The sequence below is a fragment of the Gobio gobio genome, assembly GCF_949357685.1.
Source record: "Gobio gobio genome assembly, chromosome: 2".
Taxonomy (NCBI): Eukaryota; Metazoa; Chordata; class Actinopteri; order Cypriniformes; family Gobionidae; genus Gobio; species Gobio gobio.
Window position 1 is genome coordinate 63,395,102 of NC_137098.1, and position 13,209 is coordinate 63,408,310.

Here is a 13,209-nt window from a genome sequence, read left to right on the forward strand (position 1 = left end):
GCGCACAAAAAGTATTCTTGTCACTTCATAACATTAAGGTTGAACCACTGGAGTCACACAGACTATTTTAACAATGTTTTTACTGCCTTTCTGGGCCTTGAAAGTGGTTATGACGTTGCTGTTTATAGGGGGGACAGAAAGCTCTCAGATTTCATCAAAAATATCTTCATTTGTGTTCTGAAGATGAACGAAGGTCTTACGGGTTTGGAATGACATGAGGGTGAGGAATTAATGACAGAAATTACATTTTTGGTTGTTTGGCATCAACAATGCTTTCTGTGTTGTTCTCACTTCCTCCCTTTCTTTTGATTTCAGAGCAAGATGAAGAGATCTGTAAGATCCAGGGAGCCATAGCTGCAGGAATGGTGACTAATGCATCTTTCCTGCAGACCTACATGAAGACCTGGGACAAACACAGAGAGATCTGGGAAATCGAAAAAGACGGCTTTATACAGCGCTACCAGCGGCTCAACCCTACAGTTGCTTCCTTTGACGCAGACATCGCCAGGTCTTTGTCTTTCCTTCAAAATGAGTGTATAATGTTGTAAAGGCAGGGTCTCAATCAGGGGTATTCAATCAAACTTAAGAGGTCAGGGCCGGCTGCATGAAAGCCCTTGAGTTAACAAAGCCATTAGTTATAAGGTTAAGGTTACCCTTAGTGAAACATGGGTTGCAAGAAAAAACCTAAGGGTCCACTTAAAGAACTTTAAGACTGTCATTAAGTATTTTCTCTTAATTACTTGAGAGTTCCTTAAGTTCTGTTATGTGTTGCAACAAAGTCCTTAGGAACCATTTAGCCCTAACAAAATTAAAGGATCAAAAAAGGTCCCGATGATTTTATATTAATTAAGGAGGATGAAGTACTGATGTGCATTTTTAGCGATCAAAATATGCCTGTTGAATTCGCTGTGTTCAACTTGAAAGTATGATGTATATTGTCAAAAATAAGAATGAATGAACACCATTTTCACTTCCACTGTGCGCTGTGCCAGGCTTTCTTCTTGTGTGATTATAGCAGCAGGCTTGGGTCTTTTAGTTTGGTTTAGATTTCTTGTTTCTAGTAGCCTACTGTAAAACCTGTTAGCGGCATCGAGTCGTGCCCGTCTAGGACACCAAACGTGTTACAGTGCTTAAAGGGGTCCTTGATTATGATAAGAGTGAACATTACAGTCTTCATGTGCTCCCGACATCAGAGCAACTGAAGAAGCAGTGGATTTGTTTTGTTTTTTTTGTAGAGAATGCGCCCCCACATACCTAAATTCATGCAAATCATTTTACACCAGACTGTTTTGTGAACGAGGGTCAGTACAAAGGGACAATGCAAAACACAGGTTTTGTTAAAAAGTTGTTACACAAGGATGTTCGTGATCAAGCTTATAGAGCGATACTGGTCACAGCAGTAATGAATGAGAGAGCACACACTTTATTACAGTTCATTGGAGTTGTTTTACGGATATAAAGTTTGCCCGTTTATTAAGCACCCCCGAAAAGGCATAAGGTCTGTATATATTTGTTTACTGTTTGTTGTAATGAGTGTTTTTGTGTAATTCGCTGTGTAAGTTGATGATAATGCAAGGGAGAGAGAGAGTTTATGTATAAGACTTTAATGAGCAGTTCTTGTACTGTGTTTTATTCAGCTCTTACAGTGATTTTCTGGAGTGAAAACAGATGTTTCATCTTTTGTGTGATGTACAATAAGCTTCATAAAACTCATCAGTAAAGTTTTGCCTATCATTCGGACGGGGTCCGCTAAAACAGGCTTGTACTAATAGTGGATAAAAGCAAGATGACAACATAAGTTATAACCGTAATTAAACTAAACTATACCTGTTCTATCTCCATGTAGCATTTATTCTCTGGCTCTGTAGGCATTATTGTCCGACTCTGGTTCGAACGTAACACATCTACTGACAGTTTCTGGCATCACATTCAGTGAGTGAGATCGTCCTGACACCAGAGCACGTGCTCTTGAAGCTCCGCCCTCTTCTTGAAAGGCTAATTTGCATTTAAAGGGACACCCACAAAAACTGCACATTTTTGTTCATCCCCAAAACAGGGCAATTTTAACATGCTATAAAATTGATCTGTGGGGTATTTTGAACTTAAACTTCACTTACACACTCTGTGGACATCAGAGACTTATTTTACGTTTTGTAAAAAGGGGCAAAATAGGTCCCCTTGAACTTCAAGGCTGAAAAAAAACATCTGTGAATCTTATCACCAAACAGGAAAAATGGCATTGATGTGTGAGTACAATACAATAACAACGAGTTGGACAAATATGTAATTTAATGTAAAACTATGTGGCTGGCACAGCAGGAGTCGTAGCTGGACTCATAGAAACAATGCACTCGATTTTTAGGACGCTCTGTGTTAGTATTAAACACTTATGTAAGGCTGACGGTTAAGATGTTTGTTGCAATGCTTTTAAAGAAATCCCCTACCTCAGGGATTGTCCCCCCTCATGGATACCTTTAAGTCAAACCACTTAAGAGGTTTCATGCAACCGGGCCCTGGTCTCTATATTTCCTTCCCGGTGGTGGTCCTGGGACCTCCTTCTCCCATTTTCACTTCAACATTTTCGTTGGCTGTGCCTCTGTTGCCTCCCCTGACGAGCCGCCACTGTTGACATGTCTGTAGCACAGAGATGCCAATCCTGTCCACATCTCTTCCCTATAGATTTTATCTGCACTAACCAAATCATTATCATGTCAACAGTGGATGCCTGAGGCTGTGTGTGTGGACACAGACACTGTGTGTGTGTGTGTGATTGCGCATTAATGACCTTGTGCATGTTTGCGTTGTGCTGTCTGTCCTGAGCTGGAAGGACATTTATGTGTTGCCTGCCGTCCCAATTAATGTCTCAAGTTTTTTCCACATCAAATAATGCATGCTGACACTTTTTTAATGACTATTATTAATGTAACATATTGCGTTATTTCTTTAAACTCACTCACAGAAAGAATTGATGTTGCACACTTGTTATTTTCTTGAAAAATTGACTTAATTTGGGTACTTTGTGCTACTGAAATGACAAATTAAATTGCTATTAATAGGGAGACATTATGACTGAGCAAAAAAAAAATACATCATATCTTACAGATCCATTTAAACAAAAAGTAATTTAATGGCCATTATTAATAATTAGAATCATTGTGTGTTAAAATGTACCATTAGTAGTGGCAATGAGAAAATGTGTGTTTTACTGTAACAGCAGTGAATAGGCACCTTCTCTAGGCCGAGGATGTCTTTAGAGGCTGGTTCTTCAATATTAAAGATGTTGAGACCGAAGCGTATATGCCCTGCTCCTCTTCTTTAAGAGCCCACAACATAGTGTGGAGAACATGTAGTCCAGATACAATCACAGCATTGTTAGGAAAGAAAAATCAAGAGACAAGCATCCATGTGTCCATCCTTGACCTTCTCCACTTACTGATGTATCATGGGAAAATACATTTTTATTTGCACAATTGTTGCAAAAAAGTGTTGTTTTTGAGAACTTAGTTGATGGACACACGGTGGTTTTCATTATACTATTTAGGATATATAATGAATATATAATCAAATATAATTTACTTATTTTATAGATTCATCTAGTGTCTGATGTTAGGCTTAACAACATAATTTCTTAATCAACACAACCACAAACAATCTTCATTTTGAATCAGACCTCATTGCGGTAATAGAAAATTATTTAAAAACCTAAAATAAAATGTTAAATGTTAATGTAATCTTTGTTTAGAAAGGAGAACGTCGCTTGTGTTAAAATTTGCATAATAGGATATTTTTGTGCTGATTTTTTAGTTTCAAGAGAATTATCCACTTTATTTACGCTCTCTCTCTCTCTTTCTCTCTCTGTACAGATATACCGAGGTGGCGAACAACGTCCAGAAGGAGGAGACAGTGTTAAGTTTGCAGTTTGTGTTGCTGGATTGTTCTCCGCTCAAATTCTCTCTGTTGCAACATTGTAACGAGTGGCAGAGCAAGTTCACGCAGCTGCTCAGCCTTATGGCCAGTGCCAAACTCAAAGAACTGCACAGCTTTCTGCAGGAAAACGCTCTCAGGTGTGTGTGTGTGTGTGTGTGTGTGAGACCCACTCGAGCTCTGTTCCAAAACCCTGCCTCGCTGTCTGCAGTCTGCTGTCTATATAAGCAGCTGGGATCCTAACTGAAATGAAACCTCATAAGTGACCGATTTGAAACGCTCTTCATGGGCAGCGACTGTGTTAATGGTCACTCATGCATGCCACGCCAATTAACACCCCTCACGTGAAGAGCATAAGAGACTCGACAAACCTCTCTGTTGATTCCAATAGAGTCTGACATTAGCATGTTACTAAGCCTGACACTAATAAATAGTTCTGTCGACTAGAAAGAGAATATGGAGATTTGGAGGTGGGCTTATTTGACTTGAGCCAGCGTTATTTTAGTATCATTGAGATACTATTATTAATATTTTGAATAATTGCTTTTTTATTTCCATTTTAGTTCAAGTTTTAGTAATTTAGTTGTGTTTTTGCCATTTTTACGTTTAGTATGTCTATAGTTTATATTACATTTTTATTTCACCCTATAGCAACACCCTTGCTACAGCACAGCATCGTGCTAAAATCACCCAGAATAAAATCACTCTTGTGTTACTGTTCTTAATTTGCATTAAATATTTAGCATGCGCATATAGTCATTGACTGTGTGTGTTTTTTCTAGGATGTCTCAGCCTCCTCAGACTCTTGCGGAGTTGGAAGAGAGTCTAAAACTTCTGGAAACTCTGCAGACAGATCTGAGTAAAACCGAAAGTCAGATTCCGCCCATCCATGAGCAGTTTGCCATCCTTGAGAAATACGAGGTTCCTGTCGACCCCGCTGTGAGTGTCACACACACACACACACACACACCCTCAGGTGTTTTAGTCAAATTGTCTCCTAAATACACTTTCATCTCCTGCCTCTATTCCATTTTTGACTACGCTTTTATTTGACTCAGCGCTCTTAGATTTTCTCTCTCTCTCTCTCGCTCTGTCTCTGTAGGTGTTGGAGTTGCTGGAGGCTCTGAATGCAGAGTGGGTGTGGTTCCAGCAGGTTGTGATTGACAGTGACATCATGTTGAAGAAACACAAAGACATGATGAAGAGTGGGCTGATCCTCTCCACTGAGGAGTTTAAAAAGAAGACACAGTCGGCCCTACAAAGCTTCAATAACAATGGTGAACACACACATAACACATCAGCTTTAAGAGTTTCGACTGTTATAGGATGGGAAAACACACACACACACACACACACACGGTCAGTAGGTTTACTACCAGTACGGTCTCAGAGCCCACTGAGAGCTTCACATCCCAGCATGCCTCTTTTTCTGTAGGTCAGCGCGCTACATGGGCGGCACAGCAGGCCTTTGCTTTCTGGGACCGTGGGTGTTCTGCTTGGTGGGGAGTGCTGGGTAGAGCCATCAACCTCCCACACACTCCACGGCACATCACGACCAATTAGCCTTGAGATAATGTTTTAGAACGCCATGGAGCCTCACCTACAGCAGAAGTGACCGTCACGCTGACATCCTGCCCTTGACTGCACTCTCAGCCTGTCTGCCGCCCCGTTTCTCTCTCTGCTCTCTCTCTCTCATTGTCCCGTACTGCTGCTCCACCTCCTGCTGGTGTCTCTGCGCTGTTTATTCTCTGCTCTATTAAAAACGGGATTGAGAAGTTCTTTTTTCCATCTCTCACTGCCACGAACAAAGTCACGTTGTGCCGAACTGTATCAAAGAGGACAGAGTTTTCGTCCTACTTTTGCTTCCCTCTTTTTTCATTCTTTCCTTTTTCTTTGCTCACTCGTTCGCCATCTCGTTTCCATTGTGTTTGCGTTACCTTGTGATCGTTGATAGCTCTGTGAAGTCTGTTGTTTTTCAGTTTGATCTCCTGCCATTCCTTCCCCGCTTCTGTTCTTCTCCCACTATGAATCCAAAAGCCTTTCCGTCTTGATTCAGACAAAGTTGGAGTTTTGGCACAGCCTTAGCTTTGCGCTAAGTCAACACGTGGCAAGCGCACTCGACGCTCACCGTCATTATTTACCACAACCCCAGAATTTCCGAACGTGGGCGGCAGCTGCAACTTGTTGAGAGCGACGGGATTGTTTGGATTGTTCCAGCAAACAATGGCAGGCTCCTTCAGGTTAATGAGGCCAGGAAGCAGCTTTGTGCAGAGAGGAATTTGTATTCAAGAGAGAGATGGTTTCAATAATATCACACTCATTCAGTCCAAACACATACTACTGGCCCCTGCCAAGGTGCCCCTTCAAAATCTCATCTCCTGCTCTCCACGGACCCAGTGTGACTTTTCCCTCTCAGATCCGGCGCTGAGGAAAAACACGATATTGCGTTTCTCAGCACAGGGCCAATTAAACATGTATGATTGGTTGAAGTCTCCAAGGCAGATTTATCAAAAATGTAGCCCATTTTAACATTTGCTAATGAGATTTTCTTTACGTTTTAGTCAGGCACAACCGAAAGAGAGAGGATGGGCGTCATCAAACCTCTCAACACCAATGCTCCTGAATTCGTTCTGCTCCAGCGACGCACTTCAGCATATGCTAAATGCTTCAGTAAATCAGACTTTACACAAATATTAACTGGAGATCCCTGATGGATCTTCACACGCTGCTTAATGGCTCGCCTTAGTACAGAATTGTGTAAATGTGTGTTTTTTGTAATTGCCGGAGATGTAGATGTGCGCTTTAGCAAGTGTGTTTGATGGAATCCAGTATAAACGCTGACCGGCGTTAACGCTCACGCCTGTAAACATATCACAGAGGCCTTTGGGGCAGATAACGGCCTCTATACTGGTGTCTGTGCGAACGCGTTCGTGTGTGTGTTACTGTACGTGTTGTGTTTTGCCATCCTGAGATGAATGAGGTGTTTTTTGAAATATCAAATATCTCGTAAATCAAAGCTGTCGCAAGTGCGCGTGGATCGTGGGAGTCCGGGCCTGTGAGCGGAGCTGGGTCTGAGCCAGAACTTGCACGCTGTTCAGGAAAGAGACCTACTGACCTGCTGAGCTCCCAACTGTGAAACCACATTAATAGCACATTGTGAGAAACATGCTCACTTTGCTAACTTTCTGGCCAGTAGGACTTTTTTTTTTTTTGTTAGAGCGACAAGCTGCTCCCCGGGGAAATGACAGCTGAATGTGCAGTTTTTTAATCATTAACCATATGCATGCGCATTTGTGTGTGGTCTTTTATGTATACCATCTTATTTTTGCATGTATCTATGTGCAGGTCCGTTTGGCACTACTGTAGCCCCGGCTTCTGCACTACAGCTCGTGTCAGAGCTGCGTGTCCAGTTGGAGGCTCTTAAAGAAGAGGAGCAGGGCATACGCTTCGGTCTCAAGATCTTTAATATTGAACAACCAGCCTCTAAAGACATCCTCGTCCTAGAGAAGGTGCCTATTCACCGCTAATACAGTAAAAACTTTTCTCCATACAATACAACATTGAAGCATTCAATGCAAAGCAGCACAACAGAGCACAAACAGGAAATGATGGGAAATGCAATTGTCCTGCGTAACTGCAAATTGAAGGCTATTGATACTGTTGGTGAAGGTCATTTCTGGTCCAGTATACAGTGATGTTTAAATGGTGTGTATGTGCATGTGTTTGTAGAGCATGAATTACCTGCAGCAGGTATGGGAGATCGCCCAGCAGTGGGAGGCTCTGTGGGACGAGTGGAAGGGGGGTCAACTGGCCTCTCTACAGACCGAGGTCATGGACAGCACCAGCCAGACCATGTTCAAGACACTCCACAAACTCAGCCGAGAGTTCAAGGCAAGCCACCGCAACATACTCTATACTCCTGGTACTCAGCCTTAATCAGTTCAAGAACCAAAATTATACATAAATATATGAATATAAAAATAAAAGATTAACAATATTAGCATTATTAAAATATAATAATTTTTTTTTTTTAAAGAAAATAATACCTTTATTCGGCAAGCATGCATTCAATTTATACGTTAATTTATACATTCAATTTATATGCATTACATTTTGCTTTAATAGTTTTCTATTTCAAATAAATAAATAAATACTGTTATTTGAAATGCTCTATTCATCAAATATTCCTGAAAAAAATAATGAATAAGTGTCCACAACATATTAAGCATATCAACAGTTTTCAACATTGATAATAATCAGAAACGTTCCTTGGGCAGCAAATCATCATATTATAATGATTTCTGAAGGATCATGTGACACTAAAGACTGGAGTAATGATGCTGAAAATTCAGCTTTGATCACAGGAATAAATTACATTTTCAAATATATTCAAATAGAAAACAGCTCTTTAAATTGTAATAATATTTTGCAATATTACTGTTCTAAGACTTTTTTCAAAAATATTAAAAAATGTTACCAACCCCAAACATTTAAATGGTAGTGTGTGTGTGTGTGTGTGTGTGTGTGTGTGTGTGTGTGTGTGTGTGTGTGTGTGTGTGTGTGTGTGTGTGTGTGTGTGTGTGTGTGTGTGTTTGTCTGGAGGTGATGCTCAGGCTTTATTTTCATACTTTATATCCTTTTTGCTCTTCTACAGACTTCTGTTGCTTCTTTTCAGGTGTGGTAATATGAGCACCATAATATACACTACATTGCCAAAAGTGTTGGGACGCCTGCCTTTACATGCACATGAACAGGGTTTAATATGGAGTTGGCCCATCATTTGCAGCTATAACAGCTTCAGCTCTTCTGGGAAGGCTTTCCACAAGGTTTAGGAGTGTGATTATGGGAATTTTTGACCATTCTTCTAGAAGTGCATTTGTGAGGTCAGGCACTGATGTTGGACCCGCTCTGTGATTTTACGTGGCCTACCACTTCATGATTGAGTTGCTGTTGTTCCCAATTGCTTCCACTTTGTTATAATACCACTAACAGTTGAGTGTGGAATATTTAGTTGTGAGGAAATTTCACGAATGGATTTATTGCACAGGTGGCAGCCGATCACGGTACCACGCTTGAGTTCACTGAGCTCCTGAGAGCGACCCATTCTCTCACAAATGTTTGTAGAAGCGTCTGCATGCCTAGTGCTTGATTTATACACCTGTGGCCATGGAAGTGACTGGAACACCTGAACTCAATGATTTGGAGGGGCATCCCAATACTTTTGTCAATATAGTGTGTGTGAATAACACTAATAAAATGTATAAATTATCATTTTTTTATTTTTAAACAATGAATCATTTAGCATCACAATTAGCAGATTGAGTATTAAGATCTTGTAGACCCTTCAAATAAAAAAAACTAGCAGCCATCAGGCCGACACTTAATGGCTATCAGTGATGTCTCCGTTTCTCACTCCTCTTCTACTGTTCTCACACACATACTGATGCTACTTCATTAGAGTCCAGCAGAGACTCTCATTCCTTCGTTTCCCTTTGTAACTGTGATAAAAGCTCTTTTGTGTAGCTAATTACCCTTTAAAGCTAATTTAGCTTCTCTTCTCACCAGCTTCTCATTATCCTGACATTTAGCTTTAAGCAGATTAGAAACACCTGCTTGATTCAGACCCTTTGGGTGCTCTTCCACTGACAGAGGATCAGCCCATCACAACACAGCACTCAGCATTTTACACGTCAGCCTGCAGTGGGATCCTGACTGTTATGAAGTAATGGTGTTTGTGTGTGTGTTCTTTCAGGACAAGCACTGGGAGGTTGTGGACTTCACTAAGAACAGGATTGAACAGTTTAAGAAAATCATCCCACTGATCACAGACCTCAGGAATCCAGCACTGAGAGAGAGGTGCGGGCTCTAACACACACACACGCATGCATATGTCTGGTTCGCTATCTTTGTGGGGACTCTCCATAGGCGTATGGGTTTTTATACTGTACAAACTGTATGTTCTATCACCTATACCTATACACCAACCCTACCCCTAAACCTACCCATCACACAAAACCTAACAAATACTAATTCTGTATGATTTATTAGCTTGTTTCCTCATGGGGACCTCAATTTAGGTCCCCACTGTGACACGAGTCCCCATGAGTCAGTGTGCATTTATGATGAAGTCCCCACCGGTATAGAAAAACATGAAAACACACACGCGCACTCACACACATTCCTGTACATCTATCTTTGTGAGGACATTCACTGACACAGTACAATCTCTAGCTTCTTAAGACTACCCATCAAAACTTAGTGCCTAACCCGTACCCGAACCTTGTCCTAATTATAACCTTATCCCTAAAACCATGTCTTGACCCTTAAACAAGCCTTTAAAGTGGTCTCAAAAAGTGAGGACCAGACAAAATGTCAGCCTAAGCCTACCCAAAACAGAAAACGTTCTACATTTTTACATTTTCGAAAAACTTAGTATGATTTCTAAGCTGTTTTCCTCATTGGGGATTTCTGGTATTGCCATCCTTGCGGCGACATTTTGTCCTTTTACGTAGGGTTTACCAGGACCACACACACACACACACACAGACACGAATCAGTGTCCTCAGCATAATGAAGTGTCATTCTCGCACTAATCCTCCTTATCAAGAGTGGTTACTCACAAAATGACACCGTCGTCTTTCATGTTGTTCTTCTGCGGACAATCGCTCTTTATAACTTCTCTCTGTTCGAGATTGCCTTCTGTAGCTGGTGACCAGAGGACTGTTGTGAAGTCCAGCTGATAACCATCAGCAGCAGAGGTTCGGTGCCGATTACTGTTCTAAGATCAGCTGTAATCCCACACCTTGACAGCCAGCCCTCAGTTACAGCTCGTCACCTCTCTCTATTCTATCACGCAGAGCATTTGTGCACTGCGGCGCCTTCCCTGCTGAGAGAACGCGACGTTTTCCGCTCTTCGTTTTTCTTCTGCCCTGTCATTCGCTCCCTACGCCATTTGATTGGATCTGGCATTCCCAAAACAACAGCCCATCGGCCCCAATCAGGCGTGCTACAACAGCCCTGGTGGAGACGGCAGAGACAGGCCTCACGTTCCCCTGATGACAGCCGGCTAATCACACTGATGTAACCCTCTGAAAGATCCCTGTTAGCGTCTCCCGCTGGCCGGCGCAGCACATCAGGGAAGCGGATGAAAATAAACAGAGCTCCAGCCTCAGAAGTCCATGACCGACAGAACTGGAAACGAGAAGAGCGAAAGAAAAACAGGCACTCGTATGAGAGATCGCATCCCAGAATGCCTGGGCCCGTTCTCAGAGGGGCCAGTCATTGCCAGGATGTTTTTTTTTTAAATATCTGTGTTGTGTTTTGTTGTGGATCAGAAGTACGGTTGGTCTCTGTGGATTTCTTTGAGAGAAGACAACAAGCTGTGCGTCATGACTGCTGGATCTCTCACGGGAGAATTCAATCCTTGCGCTGTCGTCGACCGTCACACCTGTTTATTATGACAAAATCTGACCGTCAACATGACCAGTCTTTTGTGATCTTTCTTCAGCTCTCAAAATACTTTGAATAGCACACATTCTCTGTCATTTTAGCTGAAGAATTCCATTAGATATTTGTATTAATGAATCACCAACCTCATTTCTCCTAAAGGCCTACACAATAGCTCTGATGCAAAACCTATCAAGCTGCCTCGCAGCCTGCTGCCTACATAGACAGCTGACTTCTAAGGCATCATCCTAACCACACTACATAGACAGTAACTCATATCTTGGGCAATGCCCAATTGAGTTTCTCCAATAGGGTTTGGCATTAATATTGCTAAGATAACAGACTGATACTCTAATAAGCACACAAACATTAGATAAAATCATTTATCTAATGTGTGGTCCGATCAAACAGACGAGCTACTGTAGCTCACATTGCTCTAGAAGTTAATGCTGGTTCTGATAGAAAGGTGTCAGAATATACAGTGCATCACAGTTTGTTGTATATGGGGCGGCATAGCCGCAGACCAGTCTGAGAGCCCGTGCTGACCCCTGTCCAATGTCGAAAGTGCCAACAGTGGCACGTGAGCATCAGAACTGGACCATGGAGCAATGGAAGAAGGTGGCCTGGTCTGATGAATCATGTTTTCTTTTACATCACGTGGATGGCCGGGTGCGTGTGCGTTACTTACCTGGGGAGCTCATGGCTCCAGGATGCACTATGGGAAGAAGGCAAGTCGGCGGAGGCAGTGTGATGCTTTGGGCAATGTTCTGTTGTCCTGCCATCCATGTGGATGTTACTTTGACACGTACCACCTACCAAAGCATTGTTGCAGACCATGTACACCCTTTCATGGAAACTGTATTCCTTCGTGGCTGTGGCTCTTTCAGCAGATAATGCTCCTGCCACAAAGCAAAAATGGTTCAGGAATGATTTGAGGAGCACAACAACGAGTTTGAGGTGTTGACTTGGCCTCCAAATTCCCCAGATCTCAATCCAACTGAGCATCTGTGGGATGTGCTCAACAAACAAGTCCAATCCATGGAGGACCCACCTCGCAACTTCCAGGACTTAAAGGATCTACTGCTAACATCTTGGTGCCAGATACCACAGCACACCTTCAGGGGTCTAGTGGAGTCCATGCCTCGATGGGTCAGGGCTGTTTTGGCAGCAAAAGTGGGATCAACACAATATTAGGAAGTAGTCATAATGATATGCTTATGCATAATGATCGATGTGTGTGTGTGTGTATATATATATATATATATATATATATATATATATATATATATATATATATATATATATATATATATATATATATATATATATATATATATATATATATATATATATATATATATATATATATATATATATATATATACATACATACATACATACATATACAGTGTCTATGATGTCTTAAAATGCCGCCCCGTAGGTGGCAGTTTTTGGTCTTGCAATAGATCAAATGACGTTGATAAAAGGTTTTTCTACACTATTTGAACTCGGATTCATGTGTCAGTGTCAAAGCGTCTTGGCCAATCAGATTTTATCTTCAAAAGATGCTGTGGATCTGTTTATTTTAGACACTGGGATCAAATAAGGCAAGAGGTGCAGCAAACGTTTGACCCGACCAGTGCAGACTTCACTCTGGAGAAGATTGTGGCTTTTGGTCTGGACCACCATGCCGAGCGAATCAGTGACATATCAGGAGCGGCCAGCAAAGAGCTCTCCATAGAACAGGTATGATATTCCCCTCTCTATCTCTTTCTTATTTGGGTTTGTTTATTTCATTCTGAGTATAATTTCACTTTTTCACAGTGAAAAATTCTACAG

At 41.6% G+C, this 13,209-nt stretch overlaps 1 protein-coding gene across 1 annotated transcript in view; it reads left to right on the top strand.

The window, feature by feature from the left end:
• Positions 1-13,209, top strand: part of dnah2 (dynein, axonemal, heavy chain 2) — a 198,846-nt gene that overhangs the window by 64,670 nt on the left and 120,967 nt on the right. Inside the window, exons 16-23 of the mRNA XM_079809147.1 lie at positions 316-508; positions 3,864-4,064; positions 4,707-4,863; positions 5,027-5,201; positions 7,270-7,433; positions 7,654-7,815; positions 9,677-9,780; positions 12,960-13,116. Coding sequence (XP_079665273.1) covers positions 316-508; positions 3,864-4,064; positions 4,707-4,863; positions 5,027-5,201; positions 7,270-7,433; positions 7,654-7,815; positions 9,677-9,780; positions 12,960-13,116 — 1,313 coding nt within the window. The remainder of the gene's footprint in view (positions 1-315; positions 509-3,863; positions 4,065-4,706; positions 4,864-5,026; positions 5,202-7,269; positions 7,434-7,653; positions 7,816-9,676; positions 9,781-12,959; positions 13,117-13,209) is intronic.